This window comes from Canis lupus, chromosome 35 (genome assembly GCF_011100685.1).
Source record: "Canis lupus familiaris isolate Mischka breed German Shepherd chromosome 35, alternate assembly UU_Cfam_GSD_1.0, whole genome shotgun sequence".
Taxonomy (NCBI): Eukaryota; Metazoa; Chordata; class Mammalia; order Carnivora; family Canidae; genus Canis; species Canis lupus.
Genome location: NC_049256.1, coordinates 4,809,768 through 4,831,322, shown reverse-complemented (window position 1 = coordinate 4,831,322; position 21,555 = coordinate 4,809,768). Strand labels below are relative to the sequence as shown.

General features: G+C 52.3%; 1 protein-coding gene and 2 long non-coding RNA genes across 3 annotated transcripts; 1 reads left to right on the top strand and 2 right to left on the bottom strand.

Moving 5' to 3' along the window:
- Positions 1-182: 182 nt before the first annotated feature.
- Positions 183-13,898, bottom strand: PSMG4 (proteasome assembly chaperone 4). Its single transcript, XM_038584047.1, has 3 exons — positions 13,682-13,898; positions 3,123-3,198; positions 183-387 (listed from the first exon to the last, which is right to left on the bottom strand). The coding sequence occupies exons 1-3, from the start codon at positions 13,853-13,855 to the stop codon at positions 266-268; spliced, it is 372 nt and encodes a 123-aa protein (XP_038439975.1). The 5' UTR covers positions 13,856-13,898; the 3' UTR covers positions 183-265.
- On the bottom strand, positions 3,217-13,570 carry LOC111094031. The gene is made up of 3 exons (XR_005384217.1): positions 13,156-13,570; positions 9,829-9,926; positions 3,217-3,489 (listed from the first exon to the last, which is right to left on the bottom strand). It is a non-coding gene; the product is annotated as an uncharacterized LOC111094031 (long non-coding RNA).
- Positions 13,899-18,326: 4,428 nt separating the features above from the next.
- LOC119867603 lies at positions 18,327-19,633 on the top strand. Its single transcript, XR_005384220.1, has 3 exons — positions 18,327-18,434; positions 18,580-18,696; positions 19,075-19,633. It is a non-coding gene; the product is annotated as an uncharacterized LOC119867603 (long non-coding RNA).
- The last annotated feature ends 1,922 nt before the right edge of the window (positions 19,634-21,555 follow it).

Here is a 21,555-nt window from a genome sequence, read left to right as displayed (position 1 = left end):
GAGCAAGGAAGCCTCCTCTGAGCCCCTGCCCCTCTTCCTGAGGGGCCGCACGGGGACTCGGGCCGCCCTTTCGCCCCTCTCCTCCCCCAGACCGACCAACGCGGCCTCGGGCCCACGCTCTGCTGAGCGGAAGAGGCAAGTCAGTAGGACGAAGGCTTAGAAACAGAACAGAAACACACTGACCCAGTGGCAGGGCAACGCCGTCCGTTTATTTAAACGTGTATCGTACAAAAGTTACAAATCCTCACTGCGGCCACTCTGCGTTCTAGAACTTCTCCGGAAAAGCGTCCATTTCTTCCTTGATCCTGTTTTCTACCAGTAACGCGAAGTTACTGTCCGTGTTTTGAAGGTTATAGCTGACAAACACCTGTTTGTTGGTCTTCCGGGCTAAAAAGAGAAGACACATCAGCGCCGCGAGACCGAAAGGCCGGGAGGCCGTGGGTGCCTCTGCGGAGCGCACGGGGGAGACCAGTGGGGTCGTGGGAGAGAACAGGGCGCTCCGGGCAGGCCCCCTCACTCCACGACAGTGGTTCTGCCACCGGGGCCCCGGCAGCCCCTGCACCTTCGCAGGCCCCACCTGGACCACCCGAGCCAGAGCTGTGGGGTGGGGGCTGCAGGGGGTGGGGAGTGGGGGGCGGCGGGGGAGCTACAGTCACAAGCCCCCCTGGGGGATCCAAGCACTAATGGTCAAATGTCACCATTCTACCTAAAAAGCTGGTTTCTTTTTTTCCTTTTTTAAAATATTTAGGTAAAGTATTTAAGTTCTCCTTCACTACCACCCTCTCTGCCGACCGCACTCCCTTCCCGGAGATGATCCTACAACACTTACCAACATCTACATTTCTATGACACACAAACCCACACACAAGTGTACGACTTTCAATGACAATGGAGACACGCGTGAGCCCCTTCCCGCACAACCCGTAACAGCTGAAGCAGACGCTGTAGCACCGATCACACGGGTGCTGGGGCCTCCCCCCACACAGGGCAAGTGCAAACTCCCGACTCCCCACGGGGTCCCCCGCCCCAGCCCACACACATCAGAGGACCGTGCCAGCCCTGCCACGCGGAGAGGACAGGGGAGATGGCACCTGTCATGCTACAGCCCGCCTGGCCTCCTGCTGTTCAGTGGCAGGAAATTCCTCGTCCCCCAGTGGGGGCCACTCTGACTCCCACGTACTTGCAAGACAGGGCCCTACAGGGAGCGCAACTGTGCCCGGCCGCACCGGCCGCACCGTCCACCCACAGACCCAGCTCTGCCCTCTGGTCTGTGGAGAAAGGTCGTCCCCGTGCATCCAAAGCCCTCCAATGCTGCCGGGGTTACTCTGAACCCACTAGATGGTCTCTGTCCCTACTTCCTTTCATCCTCCATAGACCATCCTGTCTCGGGACTCCGCTCTCTTCCCGTTACCCCTCTAGGCAAGTCATTCATTTCCAGCTGCAGGGTCAAGACCTAAGCTCGAGAGGACCAGCACAGGACAGGGTGGCACTGGGCGGCCCCTCCACCATCCCAGCACCCGCGCATTACCAGTCCCTTGGTGCTGCCAGCAGCTCTATCACACCGCTGACTTTTCCGCCTTTTCTGTGTGCCCGTCCTTGCTGGGCAATGGCTAAGGGCTGCGGCTGCTGGGTTTGGTTGATACAGGCAGGAGGTGACCCTCCGCTAATCTCTGAGTTTAATAAGCTGGTGAAGACGTATTTGTCTATGTTCTGTTTCAATTTATACAGATTATGATAAACTGATGTAAACCACACGAGAAGAAACATTAATTTAAAAAAACATCCTTTGCACAAAACTAAGCACACACACATACACACACACAAACTAGCGTGTTGCACGCAAAGTGCTACTCGGCTTCCATTGCTAGGACTCCCCCGAGCCCACCTGAATGGTGGCACAGCGAACAAGCTCCGCCAGCCTTCTTTAGCGGGAGCCGTCCCCCCAGTTCCCCGGCTCTATAAACGCGAGCACGCCCACGGCTCCCCCGGGCCAGGCAGGGCAGGGCGCAGGGAGGAGCAAAGGGGCATCTTGTCTTCCACTCACTTTCACGTGGTTCAGAACAAATCAACAGTATCAACGCAGGGAGTGGGAACAACCGGGAATGCAGGTGGAGGCAAAGGCAGGAACTCCTGTATCTGTGCCACAAGTTTCCTTTAAATCTAAAATTACTTCCTAGGAAGAGGTTACCAAGTACCTACTAGGGGGGTAACTAGTGCACACTAGAGACCAGCCAGGTTTCTCTCACCGGAGGTTAGGTTCCTGCGCGGCCATGGCCACCCGTGTGGTCTCTGCCCTGCTCACGCCCAGGGCTCAGGGTGACACGTCCAGGGCGCCCAGCCCTCACCCTGCCCACCACGCCCCATCCCCGCTCCACCGTGTGGCCGTGTTCCCGCGGGTGCTCCCCGGAGTCACTGGCACACAAACGCCCACCTGGCCAGGATCAGGTTGACAGAACCGACCGGCACATGCACGTGCAGGGAGCCAGCGGGGACCCCCGGTGAGTATGGAGACCCAGGGGGAGGCCCAGGCTGCCCTGTTGTCCCGAGTCTCCGGGCGCCCCGTGGCACTGGCAGAGGGCAGCACACACCACATCCGTCCCTGGACTACCCAGGTAGTTACAGACAGTATGTGTGTGAGGCACGTCCTTCCTCACAGTGCTGCTCACCACCGTCCACACCGCACTCACGTCAGGCCAGCCTCCTCTCCCGCAAGCTCTGAACGACACCACACGGAGAGCAGAGGACAGTCCCTCCTGCACGGTACAGGCACCCTGCTCCACGGGCTCCCCCGATCATGCAGAGGTGACCCGGAGCCACCGCCCGATGGGCACCGTGGGCATCACTCACTCTCCTCTCATGCGGAGTCACCTTGTCACTTACTGACCTGGACAGCAGCCAAGGCATGACATGGGAGTCCCCTGGAACGTTCTGGCCCTGACACAGTGCTCAGGGACGTGGGCACAGATAAGCCCTCCTTAGAGGAGGCCCAACATACAGAGGCCTGCGCTCCTCTCTCGGGAGAAGGATTCTCTCCTTCTGAAGTGACCAGCCTCGTGGTTCCATCGAACAGTAAGGTCCCTCCCCATCGGGCTGCGTCTGCAGCACCGGCCCCGGGTACATACCTAAGCGCTGCGCAAGGCCAGTGGAGGTCGTGTCAGAAGTGTCTCCGAGGAGGGAGGTAGACACGGGGATGGAATCCTAAAGGGAAAACAGAGAACACAATGCTGCTTCTCCATCAGCCAAGCATCTGCGGCTTCTGATTCTTCATGAGGGTGGGCAAGCGGCAGGTCCCGGGAGGTCAGACATTCACCATGAGAAGGTCTGGCACCTGTGCCAACAGCCAGGTGGGCTGACCCTCTACCGCAGGAGAACAGACAGCCGGGACGGATGAAGACGGTCACTGAAGCTGGCATCACAGTGCTGACAGTAAGTTGGAAGGTTTGTTTTACATAAAAGGCTTCTTTGAGTGTTGGAAACTCCAAAGCAATGCTGTAGGGCAACATTACGACTAAGACGGGAGCAAACAAGATCATTAAGGGCACAGCCTGAAGAAAGCTCATCACAGAGTCTGGGTGCCAGGTGCCTCCAGGTCCCTCTGGCCGCCAAGTTAGCCATCAGCTGAGAAGGCAGGGTGCCTATCTCCTTGTCTCCCCTGAAGGTGTCTGGGCCCTTCAAGGTCAACAAGGGCCCTAGGACTCCGCCAAAGGGCATCAGCCATCAGTGTCCAAGTAATGAAAATAGAAAGCTCAGAGTATGTCAGACCAATCCTCATTTCAGGTAAGAAGCAGTAAAACTAAAGAAATAAATGTGGCCCTTCTGAAATATAGAACTCTAACCTCCAATTACTATGGAAGTAATCCCCCTTACCATTAAAATTCCTAGCTTAAAAGAAAAAAACTAACTTATAATATAGTCAAAATTACCTTTATCAAAATACTAGTCTTCTAAAAGAAACAGCCTCAGCAAAGACTTTTTTTTTTTTTTTTTGCCTTTTTCTCTCCTTTTTAATTTTTAGTTAACACACAGTGCAATACGGGTTTCAGGAACAGAATTTGGTGACCCATCACTTACATGCAACACCCAGTTGCTCATCACATGCACCCTCCTTAATCCCCATTCCCCACCCACCTCCCTCCATCAACCCTGTTTGTTCTCTATCTTTAAGACTTTCATGGTTTGTTTCCTCCCCTTCTTTTCCCCACTTCCCATAATGTATGTTCCTCTGTTTTCTTTCATCTATCCCACCTATAAGTAAGATCATATGGCATTTGCCTTTCTCTGACTTATTTCACTTAGCATAATACACTCTAGCTCAATCCACGTCATTGCAAATGGTAAGATTTCATTCTTTTTGATGGCTGAGTAATATCCATTGTATACATACCACATCTTCTTTATGCGGTCATCTGTTGACGGACATTTGGGCTCTCTCTATAGTTTGGCTGTTGGTGATGCTGCTGTGAACATCGGGGTGCATGTATCACTTCAGATCAGTATTTCTGTATCCTTTGGGTAAATACCTAGTATTGCAATTGCTGGCTCCGAGGGTATTTTGAACTTCTTGGGGAACCCCCACACTGTTTTCCACACTGGCTGCACCAGTTTGCATTCCCACCAACAGGGTAAGAGGGTTCCCCCTTCTCCGCATCCTCACCATGTAGCATTTCCTGGGTTGTTATCTTTAGCCATTCTGACTGATGTGAGGCGGTATCTCATCATGGTTTTGATTTGTATTTCCCTGATGATGAGTAACGCTGAGCATCCTTTCACGGGTCTGTTGGCCTTCTGGATGTCTTCTTTGGTAAAATGTCTGTTCATGTCTTCTGCCCATTTCTTAACTGGATTATTTGTTTTTTAGGTGTTGAGTTTAATAAGTTCTTTCTAGAATTTGGATACTAACCCTTTATCGGATGTGTCATCTGCAAATACCTTGTCCCATTCCACAGGCTGCCTTTTAGTTTTGTTGACTGTTTCCTTCACTGTGTAAAAGCTTTTTATCTTGATGAGGTCCCAATAGTTCATTTTTGCTTGTTTCACTGGCCTCCAGCAATGTGTCTACTAAAAAGTTGCTGCGGCCAAGGTCAAGGTCAAAGAGGTTACCGCCTGTGTTCTCCTCTAGGATGTTGATGGTTGCCTGTCTCACATTTAGGTCTTTCATCCATTTTGACTTTGTGTGTCTGGTTTAAGAAAGTGGTCCAGCTTCATTCTTCTGCAGTTTCCCAACACTATTTCTTGAAGAGACTATCTTTTTCCCATTGGATATTCTTTCCTGCTTTGTTAAAGGTTACTTGACCATAGAGTTGTGGGTCCATTTCTGGGTTCTCTATTCTGTTCTATTGATCAGTGTGTCTGTTTTTCTACCAGTACCGTGTTGTCTTAATGATTATAGCTTTGTAATAGATCTTGAAACCCAGAATTGTGATCCTTCCAGCTGTTTTTTTCAGGATTCTTTTCGCTATTTGGGGTCTTTTGTACTTCCATACAAATTTTAGTATTACATGTTCTAGCTCTGTGAATAATACTTGTCATATTTTGACACAGACCACATAAAATGTGTAGATTGCTTTGGGTAGTATAGACTTTTTAACAATGTTTGTTCTTCCAATCCATGAGCATGGAATGCTTTTCCATTTCTTTGTCTCCTCTTTCAATTTCTTTCTTAAGTGTTCTACAGTTTCCACAGTACAGATCTTTCACCTCTTAAGTTAGGTTTATTCCTAGGTATCTTATTGTTTTTGATGCATTTGCAAATGGGATAACATCTTTTATTTCTTTTGCTGCTGTTTCAACGTTGGTATATAGAAATGCAACAGATTTCTCCACACTGATTTTATATCCTGCAACTTTGCTGAATTCACACATCACTTCTAGCAATTTTTTGATGGAATTGTTTGCATCTTCTAGAGTATCATGCTCTCTGCAAATAGTGACAGTTTAACTTCTTCCTTGCCGATCTGGATACCTTTATTTTTGTTGTCTGATTGCTGAGGCTGACTTCCAGTACTATATTAAATAGTAATGGTGAGAGTGGACTGGCTGCTCCTTTTCTAGCTCCTTTAGGTATAAGGTTAAGTTTTGTATTTAAGACTTTTGTTGTTTCTTGAAGTAGGCCTTGCTGTATCCCAAAGGTTTGTGACCACTGTGCATTCATTTCCATTTGCTTCATTTTTTTTTAATTTCTTCTTTAATTTCCTGGTTGACCCATTCATTCTTTAGTAGGCTATTCTTTAACCTCCATGTATTTGAGGTCTTTCCAAATTTTTTCTTGTTGTTGACTTCAAGTTTCAGAGTTGTGGTCTGAAAACACACATGGTATGATCTCGATCTTTTTGTACTTGTTGAGGGTTGTTTCTGACCCGGTACATGATCTATTCTGGAGAATGTTCCATTTTTACTACGAATCCTATTATGCATGCTAATCATAAAAAGATGTTAGATCAAGAGTTTGATAGTGCACTTGAAAACATGTATTCTGCTGCTTTACGATGAAATGTTCTGAATATATCTGGTAAGTCCATCTGGCCCAGTGTATCATTCAAAGCCACTACTTTCTTGTTGACTTTCTGTCCATTGCTGTGAGTGGGATGTTAAAGTCCCCTACTATTATTGTACTATTATTAAAGACTTTATGTTTATAATTGATTTACATATTTGGGTGCTCCCAAGATGGGGGTATAAATACTTACAATTATTAGGTCTTCTTGATGGACAGACCCCTTAATTATGATATAATGCCCTTCTTTTATCTCTTATTACAGTCTTTGTTTTAAAATCTAGTTTTTCTGATATTAAGTATGGCTACCCTGGCTTTCTTTTGATATCCATTAGCATGATAGATGGTTCTCCATCCCCTCACTTTTTATCGGAGCTGTCTTTAGGTCTAAAATGAGTGTCTTCTAGTCAACATATGGATGGGGATCTTGTTTTTTTAATCCATTCTGATACCCTGTATCTTTTGATTGGAGCATTTAGTCCATTTACATTCAGAGTGATTCCTGAAAGACATTAATTTACTGCCATTGCCTTACTTGTAAAATTGGTGTTCCCGGTGAGGTTCTCTGTCCTTTCTAGTCTTTGTTGCTTTTGATTTTTTTTTTTCTCCACTTGAAGAGTCCCCCTTAAAATTTCATGCAGGGCTGGTTTAGTGGGCATGAACTCTTTAGTTTTTGTTTGTCTGGGACTCTTTATCTCTCCTCCAGTTCTGAATGACTGCCTTGCTGGATAAAAAAATTCTTGGCTGCATAGTTTTCCCATTCAATACGTTGAATATAACCTGCCACTACCTTCCGGCCTGCCAAGTTTCTGTGGATAGATCTGCTGCGAACCTCATCTGTCTTCCTTTGCAGGTTAAGGACTTTTTTTCCCTTGTTGCTTTCAGGATTCTTTCCTTATCTGTGTATTTTCTGAATTTGACTGATATCCCTTGGCAATGGTCAGCTTTTGCTGAATTTACTGGCAGTTCTTTGTGCTTCTTGGATTTTGATGTCTGTGTCCTTCCCCAGATTAGGAAAGTTTTTAGCTATAATTTATTCAAATAAACCTTCTCTTTCTCTTCATCTTCTGGGACTCCTATGATATGAATGTTATTATATTTTAATAAGTCGCTGAGTTCCCTACGTCTACCTTCATGATCCATTACCTTTTTTCCCTCTTCTTTTCAACTTCATTATTTTCCATAATTTTATCTTCTATATCACTGATTCACTCCTCTGATTTGTCCATCCTCATTTTTATGGCTTCCACTTGGGATTGCATCTCGGTTATAGCATTTTTAGTTTCACCCTGACTAAATTTTAGTTCTTCTATCTCTGTAGTAAGGGATTCTCTAGTGTCTTCTATGCTTTTTTCAAGCCCCACTAGTCTCCTTATCATTGTTTGAAATTCTAGTTCAGGAACAGGTAGGTGGCTCAGTCGGTTAACCATCTGCCTTTGGCTCAGGTCATGATCTCATGGTCCTGGGACCAAGCCCTGTGTTGGGCTCCCTGCTCAGTGGGAAGTCTACGTTTTCTTCTCCCTCTGCCCCTCTGCCCACCACTCCCTCCCCAGCTCGTGCACTTGCTCCTTCTCTCTTTCTCTCCCAAATATATAAATAAAATTTTTTAGAAATAAATAAGTATATTCTAGTTCAGACATCTTACTTTTAACGGTATTGATTAAGTCCCTCGCCATGAGTTCTACTTCTTGTTATTTCTTTCAGGGTGAATTTCTGTATCTCATCATTTTGTCCACAAAAGAAGACATAAAACAAACAAAAAACACACTCAAAAAAAAAGAAAAGAAAAAGTACCAAAAAACACAAAAAAAAACTAGATCCTGGTGTGTTTTGGTCTGCTTATTAAAGGAAAATTTAAAAAATAGGGACTCCTGGGTGGCTCAGCGGTTGAGCGTCTGCTTTTGGCTCAGGGCATGATCCTGGGGTCCCAGGATCAAGTCTCACATTGGGCTCCCTGCATGAAGCCTGTTTCTACCTCTGCCTGTGTCTCTGCTTCTCTCTTTCTGCGTCTTTCAAGAATAAATAAAATCTTTAAAAATACATAAATACAATGAAAATAAATCAAAAAATAAAAAATATGTCTAAAATACATAAATAAAATTCTAAAATATTAATTAAAAAAGGAATTGATAAAAGAGAATGAATAATAATAAATAAAGAATACAAACAAAAAGGAAGCTAGATCCTATTTCCCCCTAGAGCTGAAACTCTGTAGCACTCTATGATTAGTAGACTTGGTGCCAGCCAGTTGTGTGTGCTGGTGTTCTATGCATAGGGGCCTGCTGGGCTGATTCGCAGGTGGACTGGCCATAGTGGAAACAGGCCTCCTGGACACCAGGGAGCATGGCTTGTTGTAAGCGACCCGGCCTCCACTAGGTGGTGCTGTTTTGTTCCCTGAAGGCCTTGGGTGCTGACGGACAGGATAGGCCACCACAGGCTCTCCAGCCCTGGAGTGGAAAGTTCACTCCCCCCAACTCTTCACTGAGCCCTCATGGAAGAGCAATCAATCACCCCTCCAGTTCCCAGTTTCCATCAGAAACTGATGTTCCTGAGGTTTTTTTTTTTATCTCAGGCACATGACTTAGTTTCAAAACTACAAATTTTAGGGACTCCCACAGCATGGACCCATATTGTTCCTCTGGGAGAGGGTCTCTCTGCACTTCTGCCATTTTCTGTCCATCCCAGGAAAGCAGTCTCACCACCACACAGCAGTTCACAGTTACAGCAAGTCAGAGCAGAAAGCCAGCACCAAGACCCACTGCTCTCAGCCAGCATCCCCACTCCTATGCCTGGGAACAGCCCAGCACCTTGGCGCCACCCATTCTTCCTGCGACCCAGGGAATCCTTAGACCACCCTGTCACTTCTGGCACTCTGCCCTGCTTCACCACCTAAGCACCTTCAAGCCAGGCACAACCCCCACAACAGTAGACTGCTACAAGTTCAGATTTTGCACTCCATTGCTCAAATACTTTGTGGCAGCCTCCATAAGCAGGCTCCCTCCCCACCTCTGTACCCACAGCTTTACCTCCCCTAAGTGAACTCTACATACCTCCCACCATCCAAAAGGTGGTCACTTTTCTACTGGTAGACTTGCAGTTTTTGTTCTCTGAGACCTATTGTTGATTCTTTTAGTGTTCAGAATGATTTGATCACTAACTGTGTTCAAGGGATGAGACAAGCTTAGGGTCCCCCTACTCCTCCACCATCTTAACTCCTCCCTCACCACAGGGCAAGATTTTTGGAGGAACTAGCCTGTGCAACCAGAGGCTCTGGGGTGGGCACCCATTCCCCCACATTGTCCAGGTAGAGACAAGTAAACTGAATAAACACCTACTATGTGCCAGATACTGTGAGCAGGGCACAGATCAGAGACTGCTCCTTGTCTCCTAGGGGTTCAAAGTCACTTCAAAAGGAGAAAGAACTTGTTGAGGTCTATAAGAGATGATCAAAAAACAGAGGATAAGAATGAAAGCATTTACTGCAAGCTTTTTTGTTGAAAAGATAACAAAATCGTGAACTCAATTAATGAATTTGCTGTTTACAAGTTTCAAGTTCAATATTCAGCTGTATGCTAACAGTATTTACAGTTAAACTTTTAGAAACAGAAAATCTACCTTAAGGTGATCGTTTCCCACCAAAAACAAAACTAAAAACCACATATTGTTACCCTACTCAGTACTTTATTATTTTCAAAATCATACTATGCCCAGCTGGTCTCCCAGGCACATACATGCTCAGTTTTACTATGGCTGGAGCACCACTGTCCACTCAAAGTGTGCTCACCACATCCTAAATCATCTGAGCAGACAGGGCCCCAGTGTCCCTTCTTCCCAGGTCACGGGCCTCCACCATGTTGAGGGACTCTATATCATCCTTGTTCTAATGCCTCTCAGTGCCGTAAATAGACCACTCGATGCAAGGCAGGCTAGCTGGAAGAGCAGCAGAGTAGTATGGTTTTGTTCTACATGGTCTTACATGTGGGGATCGAGGGGGAAGGGAGGAGGAGGAGACGTCAGCGACCCTTTGGTCTCACTCTCCATGCATGGTCCAAAACCCTTTTTCTAAGAAGGGCCAGAGGATAAATCACTTAGTTTTTATTTTAACTGTTCGACTCTGCCATCAATATACAAAAGTTGCAACAGACATTACGGAATAGATGGGCAGAACTATGTTCCAAAACCTTGGTTATAAAAGTAGAAGGCAGGCCATCCCCTAGGCAATGGTTTGCCAAGCCCTGTTCCACAGGAATCTTGTGTTTCCTGCCTTAAGTTATGGTTTATACCTCTTCTCTCCAGCTGGAGAGTGGGTTCTCTGCCCCAGAAGACAACATACAAGTACACAACGAGGCCAATGAGTAGGACTGAAGTTCTGACAGGTCTGGTAACAGAGACTGGCCCCTTTTCCTTTTCCTACCTGATCTTGGTTTAGTGTGACCTTCCAGTTGAGAAAATAAACCCTAGTAGGAGCTATAACTCCCAAATGGTCAGATTGCTAGTGTGCCAAAGCAGCCCACAGGAGGAATCTTGAAATTGACTCAAGGAAGCAATGCCTGGTCTTACCAATGAGCAGTCCTGGGCCCCATGTGACCCACAGCCTTAGCCACTGTCTATCACTACAGTCTAAGGACTAGAAAAGAGAGATGGTGAGGTGGCTCCAGGGCACCACAACCTCCAAACACACAACCCCACCCATCACCCCATGCCCCTGCAGGCCCTTTACCTCTCCTCCAATGAAAGAAGGAATTGCCAGCTGCCCAAAGGCCCAGCTGCCGGTACCCACTAGAAAAGAAATAAAAGAAAACCTGCCCAGGAAAAAGAACAGCAAGAAGGACAAAGGCAGAAGTGGGATATTGTATGAAGCTATCCAGAAGTCCCATTCAGAGGCTATCTCCTTCCCGAAACTTTGCCCAGGTCCTGCCTGATGGCTCACTCCTCTGATTTCCCACCACCCCAAGGCCCCTCAGAGATTACAATCCCTACTGCCTACCAGGATGCAGATTACTGGTAGCCTTCCCTAGCAAACCTGGAGTTCCCCGAGGGGGGCCTCATTCATTCCTTCAAAAACAATTTAATGAGTGGCTTGTCAAGCATTCAGGTTACAAAGACCATAAAAAGACAAACCTCACCACCACCACTATGGATACTGATGGCAATCTGCAGAGGGAGCAATACCTGGGGACAAGCCCATGCACTAGAGCAGCCAAGAGGCCTGTGAGTGGGCTGGGAGGAGGGCGAGGGCGGGAGCAGGGGAGCCCCACCAGGTAACAGAGCTTAAGGGTCACTGTCAAGTCTCTGAACTGTGCTCCGAGTGTACCTCCTGAAAGGCCTGGAGCCAGGGAATGACAATATCTGATTGCTGTCTGCTGCCCTATAAATGGCCATAAGGCAGCATTGTGGGCTGAATCGTGTCCCCCAAAAAGACAAGCGCACATGCTAACCCCTAGCACCTGTGAATGTGACTTTTTTAAATTGGAAATAGGGTCTCTGCAGATGTAATTAAGCTGTCATTGAAGATGCCGTCGTACTGGAATAGGGTAGACTCTCAATTTATTATGACTGGCGTCTTTACATGAAAAGACACACAGAAAAGAAGGCCAGTGGCACTGCAGAGTCTTGAGTGGTGAAGCTGCAAGCCAAGGAATGCCAAGGACTGCCAGCACCCCCAAAAGATGGGAGAGCCATAGGAAGAGTTCTCCCTCCGAGCCTCCCAAAGGACCAGCCCTGCCGACACCTCGATTTCAGACCTCCAGCCTTCTAACCCGCGAGAGGATCAATCTTGGTTGGTTTAAACCACCCAGCTTGGGATCCCTGGGTGGCGCAGCGGTTTGGCGCCTGCCTTTGGCCCAGGGCGCGATCCTGGAGACCCGGGATCGAATCCACGTCGGGCTTCCGGTGCATGGAGCCTGCTTCTCCCTCTGCCTGTGTCTCTGCCTCTCTCTCTCTCTCTCTCTGTGACTATCATAAATAAATAAAAATTTTAAAAAAATAAATAAATAAATAAACCGCCCAGCTTGTGGCACTTGGCTGCAGCAGCTCTAATAAATTAACAGAGGCAGCAAAGGGGGAATCAGGCCAGGAGCCAAGGGGATGCTGCAGGCTTGGCCCAGGGGGACAAGCCCAAAAGGAGGGAATGGGTGTGCAGAGATCCCTTTGAGGTCGTCACCTTGAACACTGGAAACCGAAGTAAGGTAGAAGGGCCCACAGTGACCTCCAGCCCCAAACAGGCCCCTGAGGTGACCCGCCTAAGCCCTAGCTAACCCCCCAACACAGGTACCAGAGAAGGAGGAGAACGCCTTATGTTCCCATACCTCCTCCCCTGCCACCACTGCCTCCTGGGGGACAGCCTCTCCCTTGTGGGGCATCCAATAAACCTGTCTCCTTTGTTCTGCGGTGGGTGAACTCTTTCCCTGACCCTGCCTCCCGGCCTCCAGGCCTCTACCCTTTGGGGTCGCCCCCCCCGGCTGGATGGACTCCCCCTCAGGTCTGATGGAAGGCAGGGCCCACAGATGCGGGGACACAGGCCAGGCGGAGCACGGAAGAGAGGAGTCAAGGTTCAGGTGGGGCTTCCGCGGCTCGGACGGGCTGCCCTGCCCTGCAAGCAGCAGGTCGGGAAGGCTAGGCGGTGCCACCCCACCCCGGGGCGGCTAGTGGGAGGTGCCTACCGGGCTTCCAGGCCGGGGCACAGGAGTCCACAACTGGGCAGAGGGCTGGCCTAGAAACATACGCACGATTCGGTGTGGTCAGTATAGAGGGGGCATCAAACCCGGAGGTGGGTGCCCTCGCCCAGGGCGAGAGTGTGACGGGAGAGCAGGGGGCCCACCACGAGGCCCTGAGGCCTGAGCACCGCAACCACAGGGAGGCGCGCCTTGACGGGCGGGCGGCCGCCTGGGCCTGACCTCACTCCGCCCCCGGGTGCTGCAGGCCCAGCCCGACCCGTTCCCCAGGGCATCACAGGAAGGGGTCCCTGGGCGCAGAGAGGCCTGAGGGCAGCCCGCGGACCCAGGGGGCCGGCACCGCGGCTACTCTCCCTCCCTCCAGGCCCGGCCCGGGCCCACACCGGCCTGACCCCCGGGACCCCGCCTTCCACCAACCGCCGCCCCCCCCCCCCCGCCGCGACCCTGACCCCCTCCGACCCCGCCCCGCCCGGTCCCCAGGACCCCGCCCCCCCGCCCCCCCGCCGGCACTCACGTAGCGGTTGCACATGGCCACGGCGAGGTTGCGCAGGTGCGGCGTGGCCCCCACCCACAGGAAGAGCGAGTCGGTCAGCCGCATGACGTGGAAGTGCACGAGCTGCTCCCACAGCCTCGCGCTGAAGTTGTGCAGGGACACGTCCCCGCCCGCCGCGGCCCGCGGCCCCTCCATGCGCCCGGCCGCCCGCACCCCAGGCCGCCAGTCCCGCCGAGGCCCCGCCCCCGCCACCGCCCCGCCCCGCCCCCGCCAGACGCGAGCAAGCGAGCGCCGAGAGGCCGAGCGCGCCTTCGCTTCCCCGGGGCTCCGGCGGGGCGGGGCCGGGAGGCGAAGGGGCGGGGCTGTGGGCGGGGCCTGGAGGAGGATGGGCGGGGCCGGGAGGCGGAGGGGCGGGGATAGGGGCGGGGCCGGGAGGCGGGTGGGCGGTGTTGGGGAGCTAGGCCGGTAGGATGGGCGGGGCCTGGAAGAGGGGGCGGGGCCGGGAGGCGAAGGGGCGGGGCCTGGGAGGGACGTGGACGGGAGGAGGGGCTGGGGCGGGGCCGGGAGGCGGAGGGGAGGGGCTGTGGGCGGGGCCGGGAGAATGAGGGGCGGGGCCGGGAGGCGGAGGGGCGGTGTTGGGGGCGGGGCCGGGAGGGAGAATCGCCGCCCTCCCGCGCTGGGCTTTGCTGAGAACCTGCGGCGGTCAGCGGTCAGCGTCAGGGGCAGGGCAGTGACCTCAGGGGCTCTTCTCCTCAAGCCCTAACCCTCCCCAAGCTCAAGCTCACCACATAAGGTGCTTCTAATTTTACAAATAAAATGAAGGTTATTAGGCTTGATTTCCCCAACACCTTATCTTCATCTGACCCCATTCTCACCACCTTCTCCTCCCCCATCAGGGTGAGTTTCCCCTCTGCTTGCTGAAGGTTAATCTGTCCACCTGAGCTCTGCCCCTGTGCTCCTCTACATCCTCAAGAGCCTGACCCTGTCAACTTTGGTGGCTTCTCCCAAGACTGTGTGCTGGGCTCTGAGATGGGCCGCCTAGACCTGCCTTCCAGAAGGACTTGTCCCGGCTGCTAGAAATGCTGTCAGCAGAAAGGCTTCTACTGTCACTTCCTTTGGAGTCTGTCTACACACCCTGCCCAGGGCAGCTCGCACCTGGTGCTGGATGCAGGTGGCAGTACAGGGGCCAGGCCATGCGGGCCCATTGCAGGTCAACTGTGATGGGCCTTTTTTGCATCAAAGTGCCCATGGATTCCGACGGCTACAGTTGATTCACCTTACACCATCAGGAGACACTGGGGATGGATGATCAGGAGGCTGAGTGCAGTCACACCAGTGAAATCTTATGGTCCCTTGTTCAGTGCCTGGACCTGGAACCCAGTAACTAAAGACATGCCCAGGTTGCCTGCGACACCATATTAAGGATACACACTCTGACCTCCTGGTCCCTCCTCAAAGAGACCAAAGATCATTTACTCAGGTAGCACTACACAAGGGAAAGAGGAAGACCCGAACACCTCAAGAGTCGGAGTTGGAATTGAGATATGGAGACCTGGAGCGTCATCAAGGTCCTCCTGCTACAGTAGGGGCAGACAGGAACCAGACAATACGTAGAGTCCTGGCTAGGGGTTCATTTGGTCTGCACACCCGCCCAGGATCATTTGCCTAGTCCCTGAGTATATAATTGGGATAGGCATACTTGGAAGTTGGCTCAATCCCCACCGTGGGTCCTTGGCCTGTGGGGTGAGAGCTGTCATAGCAGAGAAGGCTATGTGGGAGCCTAAGAAACTGCCCCTTCCCCAGCCAAGCAATACTGCATCAAGGGGAGGATGGTGGAAATTAGTGCCGCCGCGAGGATCCAAAGGATGCGGTGGTGGTGGTCTTCATCATATTCCTACTTGACCAGGTGAATCCTGGAAGATGACATTAGACTACAACAAACTCAACCAAGAAGCAGCCCCAGTTGCAGCTGATGTGATATCTGCAAGAGCAGTATAATAAGGCCTCATAAGGGACCTGTCAAAAGGGACATAACATGTGGCCAATGATTTGGGAAATACATTTTCTTTTCCAGTCAGAAAAGAGGACAAAAACAGCTTGCATCTACACGGAATGGACCACAATATTCACAGATAGTCTTAACAATCCACTCTCTACCAGAATGTCATCTGAAGAGATGTAGACTGTCCAGACATCCCACAGAATATCACACTGATGCGCTACAGCGCTGTCACCTCTGTGTCACCCAGGCCCCGTCTTAGTTCGCACCTCTGGCTGTAAGGGGGGATCCCACAGAATTGGCTGACGAATGAGGTGAAAGCCTGAGCCTGGTTTTTGGATGGGTCAGTGTAGGGGTACATGTTACACCAGGTGCACTGGTCCTGCAGCCTTACTCAGGCAGGGTACCTGGTCATCCACGTGGTGTGGGCAGAGCAGTGGCCTGAGGTTAGAGTACTCGTAGACCAATGGGCAGAGGGCCAGGCATTGGCCCGTCTGATCGGGGAAACTCTGGGGAAAAAGATGGGAAGACAGAGGACAGGACAGGGAGGTCAGGGGAAGAGGTTGTGGCTAGAATGTCCATGAAGTGTGAAGATCATTGTGCCACCTGTTATCATCCAGCAGAGAACATGAGGAGACAAAATGACTTGGCCAGTTGATGCTGGCTAGCCTGTCTCCTGCCAGCCAGGGCTGGGCCACCAACGGAGGAACCCTGGTAGCAGAGGTGGTGGTTCTGAGGGGCCCACAGCATGGAATTCCACTTACCAAAGTTGTTCTTGCTGCTGCTGTCACCAGACATCCTACCTACCAACCGAAGCCGGGCTGAGGCTGATATGGCACCATAACCTAGCAAGCTGGTGAGGCTGGGCTCTTTCCACCCAGAAGAGCTAACAGTTTGTTCTGATAGAACACATTCCAGCTGTGGCTTTGCCCTTCCTGTCCGCAGAGCCCTCGGGCCATTACCTGAGTGCTGGACGTGTGATCCATCGTGCAGCATGACATTGCACACGTCACAAGAGACAGCCAAGAAGGCGGGGGAGCGGGCCCAGAACCGTGGGAGCCACAGGCCACATCACACCGTCTGCGTCACCCACAAGCTGCCCACGCAGGCCGAAAAGCTCAGACGTGGTAATTCACGAGGATGGAGAATCATCCTCCAAAACCCTTCATGAAGCTTGAACCAAAGTGCTGTGTATGGTGCTGCGTTCCCAGTAGGAAGACCAGGTAAGTCAGGGATCCAAGAGGGGGGCAGGAGCAGCCCCTCTTATCACGCCTGAACGGAATAGGGGATTATCCCTCCCAAACCTGCACTTAGGGACGGCGGCAGTAGAGGTTCTGCTTTGCAAACGGAGGACACTTCCTCCAGGGGACACGGCAAGAGTTCTGTTGGGTTTCGGGCTTCTTGTGTCCAGAGCCCAGGAATTCCTAAACAGTCACCATCCTGGCAGAGGAACTCCACCCTTACCATAAGGACGAGATGGGCAGCCCGGGTGGCTCAGCGGTTTAGCGCCGCCTCCAGCCCAGGGCGTGATCCTGGAGACTCGGGATCGAGTCCCACGTCGGGCTCCCTGCATGGAGCCTGCTTCTCCCTCTGCCTGTGTCTCTGCCTCTCTCTGTGTGTGTGTCTCTCATGAATAAATAAGTAAAATCTTAAAAGAAAAATACACGGACTAAACTTTCTGACATTGCCTTCTGGCGAGCCCCACCCGGGACAGGCTCCTTCTGTAGCCTGCTCTCCTCTCACCTGGCGCATACCCTGGGCCAGCTCATCATGGCCATGAATCTGCTTGTCACCGAATCTCAAAAGTATGACTGTATGGCCGTCAGGGCTCTTCCCGGAGGCGCACACAGGCCCACTGCCTGCAGGCCGTCATTTCCTAACTGTCCCCCGAGGCGCCTGGACCCTCAGTGTGTCTGCACCCAATGCACCCTCTCCCTCCTGCCCTCCCCCAGCCCTCTGCTTCCTGCATTCCCTCTGATGGTGAATGCCCCCCCCACCCCCCGACCAGGTTCCCCAACTAAAACTGAAGACCCTGCCCTATCATTGCAAACAGTGCTGCTTGTGGATCTCACCACCACCTGCTTGCCCTGGGCACCCTAATCCATGCCCCCCGCCTGGGTCTGCCCCTGACACAGCTGCTAGAAGCCCCTCGTCCTGAAGGAGCGCCCCGCGGGAAGCCGGGCCACATCTCCCCCGGCCCTGCGTGTACCGACCGCAGAGCAATCCTTTTCTTTGCTGGCCTGTCTGCGTGCTCATCGTCCTTCTCAGGAAGCTCCTCGAGGGCAGCTACGGGGTCTCCCACCTGCAGCCCCCTGCCCAGCACGGGCCCTGCACCTGGTAAAGCACAAAACAAATATTGACTGATGCTTGAGTGAGTAAACGAATAAATGCTGGAAGAAGAAGGGCCTCCCGGGCCCGGGCTCGGGTCTGGCTCCACTGCTAACCAGCCAGGTCTCTGTTACTTGGCTGCAACCCGAGGAGGTTGGCTCAGGTTGGCTCTGAGGCGCCTTCCCAGGCCACTGCCCCCTGAAGATCAGGTGCGGATGCGGAATGGTAACCAGATCCTCGCGGCGCCGGGCACCAGGGTGCAGATGCCGCAGGGACCCACTAGGTGGCAGGTGGGAAGGAAGGGGTCCAAGTGCCGCGCAGCTTTGGCTTTCAGAGAGCGGGGTGGGTCCCCGGTTCCCACTCTGAGCTCGCGACCTGTGTCCCGGGGGCCTTGTCTCCTGGCTCTGCAGTCTGAGAACGCTCGGGGGGACTGGAGGGGACAAGCAGGTCCTGTTTCTCGCCGGCCACACCCGCAGATGCAAAAGCCCCGGGCAGCACAGCTACACCGAGGAGCCTCCCAGCTTCTGCTTGAGAAGGGGGGGGGGGGGAGCACCGATGCTTTCATTCATCCCTGTCCTCTTTCCGCCACCAGCTGGGGTGATGAGACTTGGTCTGGCATGAATTTCAGTAGGAACCAAGAATGACGGGATTCTTTTAGAGGAGAAATAAGGAAACGGCTCTCTGGTCCCTCCCTTCCAGGTGAAGAAAGGTGAGTCAAACGCTGCCACATGCCGTGACTGGTGATGTGGTGCGTGGTTTCGTCACAGGCTAGGCGAGGCTATAGTGACACTTCGATCCTGCAAGGGCAATGGTAGGGGGGAGGGGAGGATGTAAGGTGGGAGGACTCGGCTCCACACAGTCCTGAGGAACCCAGATGACACCTCGGGTCACGGCAGCAGAAGAGGGGCCTGTGTGACGGGTCAGGCCCTTTGATGCTCTGACCCAGAAGCGACACATCAAAGCTTCTTGTGGCCAATAGCCAGAAATGGTCCCCTGCTGCTGCCGCCCTGTGACAGGAGGAGGGATCGTGTGCAAAATTTGGAAAGCAGACACAGCACTTGATGGGCACCAAATGTCCCTGCTCTAGGGGCCGCAGGCAACAGGCTTGAGCAATGAAAACTGGAGCAAGGCCAAAGGACCCCAGCGACTGCTCAGCTGCCGCAAAGGGCTCCTTAAGTGACTCACCTTGAAATGGCCACAGGCCCTAACTGACCAACGGGCTACTTACTACCAGGCACAGTGACCAACAAAGGGACAATCCCATGGGTTCCCCTGCCTTCTCACTCCACGCCACACGACAGCCCCGCGCCGCCTCCTGGCAGCCGCCTCTCCTCTGCTGACCTGCCCACTGCTCCCCGGCAATGTATTCAAAAAGCTTCAATCTCCTCTGACCTGGCTTGGGTAAATTCTTTCACCACCCGTGCCGATCAGAATGCCCTATACCTGCCACACTGGCAAATATATATAGGATTTATTGAGAGTCCCTACACCTGCCAGTCAGGGTTTGCCCAGGTTCTCCACTAAGGTGTCCCAGGGACCTGGGGTCAACAGGTGTAGCCTGGGGCAGCCCGGGGGGCTCATGGGTGGCCTGGGTGGCTCAGCGGTTTAGCGTCGCCTTCAGCCTGGGGCATGATCCTGGAGACCCGGGATCGAGTCCCACGTTGGGCTCCCTGCATGGAGCCTGCTTCTCCCTCTGCCTGGGTCTCGGCCTTTTGTCTCTGTATCTCCCATGAATAAATAAATAAGATCTTAAAAAAAAAAAAAAAAAAAAGAGGTGTAGCCTGTGCCTGCCCTCCCAAGTGGCCTTTCTCTAATCTAAAGAACGTACAATAATTCACATTCTGCTCCAAATCTGTTCCTCTCACCAAACCCAACAAACTGTCTACAACTGAGCCCATGAAGCCCGCTTCTGTTCCAGTTACTGCGGATGAGCCTGCTGTTGCCACCTGAAGCTAGCCCTCCACCTGTGCACCTGCCCTCCTGCCTCCTCACCGTCTCAGACACAGCACAGGTGCGATCCGTACCTGTCTCTTCTGCATCACAGATTTTCTCACCTGTGCTAGATGAGTGTCATCAACATACAGACATGATCTTACGAGATATCTTTCTTTGTGTCATGTCATTCCGCCTCCAGCCCCGTGTCTCGGCCTCCTCGTCAGCCAAACCCCTGGGAAGCGACCCTGTGATTGTCTCCAGATCCTCTTTCTCCCTCCCTGCCCCAGCCTCACTCCCATCAGGCTGTCCTCCCTTCACTACACGGCTCTTGCCAAGGTCGCTGAAGAGCTCTAGGTGGCAAGGCCTAGAGCCTCCATCAGTATCTCCCTCGGGCTGGGGCGCCGACCGCCCCCTCCAGGCCCCAGCCTCCAGCTCCTCTGTGGGTTCTCACTCAGAGTCCCATCCGGCCCCGTGGAAGTTTTCCGGTGGCTGCTGTCCTCTCCAGCTGCTCTCCCTATCAGGGACCCTCCTCCATCCCTTCTACACGCTGATGACTCCCCATTTGTGTCTCTGAGCTTTCCTGAGCCCCCGTCCCAGCGTCAGCTGTCTAACCAGCACCCCCAATTGAACGTGTATTGGAAACTCAACAACGGTCCCCAACAAAGTCCGCCTTTCCCACAGTCCTCCTCGTCTCAGAAAACGGCACCTGTGTTCTTCCAGTTGGGTCAAACACTTTGGCATCCTCCCTGGGACCCCCTCATCCTCCCCCAGCTCATGCCCGTTCCTCAGCAAATCCCGCTGGCCCCCCAAGATCCTGACAGCCCCAGCCCTTCCACCCCGACTCTCCTCTGGACTCCCCGGCACCTGCCTCCACCCTCATCCCCTTGCCACCTCCTCCCCACATGACAGTCAAAGTGATTTCTTCAAAGCAGTTTTCCTCGTGCCTCGTTTTTGAAATAAGAGGATTAGGTTCACATCCCCAAATCATCAAATACGAGCAGTCTGTTTCCACGGAAGATTTCTAGAATGGTAGACTTTCTCGGTGCTGTAAGAACCGCTTATGTGTTTAAAAATTTCCCCTGTCAGTCCTTGAATCCCCCCCTCCAAGGCCAGTATTCTCAAGCACATCCACCTCTTCCCTGCCCCGCACCCCAGGCCCGCCTGCCCCGCTCGGCTTCCCCCACACGCTCTTCCTAAGTGCAGACAAAATATTTTTGCTGGCAGCAGCTGTCCCACGCCGTTTCTTAGCACACAGAAAAACCCTTGCCCAAGTTCTGATGTCATCAGGCTCTGGCACAAAAGGAAAATAAGATAATCCTAACACTTTGCTCCAGAGGAGGAAAGAAGCAGATTTTATAGCTCAGAGTGGATTGGCCACAAGCTAAATGGTGTCACTGTGAGTCACAGGTGGAGTCAACCCCAAAGAGATTCTTGTAACTCTTTGAAAAATGTCAAATGGTGCCCTTAAGCACCTGCGCCTTGGTGTCCAGCTTTGCCCCCCCCCCCGAGGAAGGCTGGGAAGTCAGCGCGGCCTCCACCATCAGACTGGGCAGCCCACCAAGGCCCGAGCGGCCACCCCCTCTTCCCTGCAGCCACCCCACGGCCCCGAAGGCTCCCCTGGCACCGCACACCT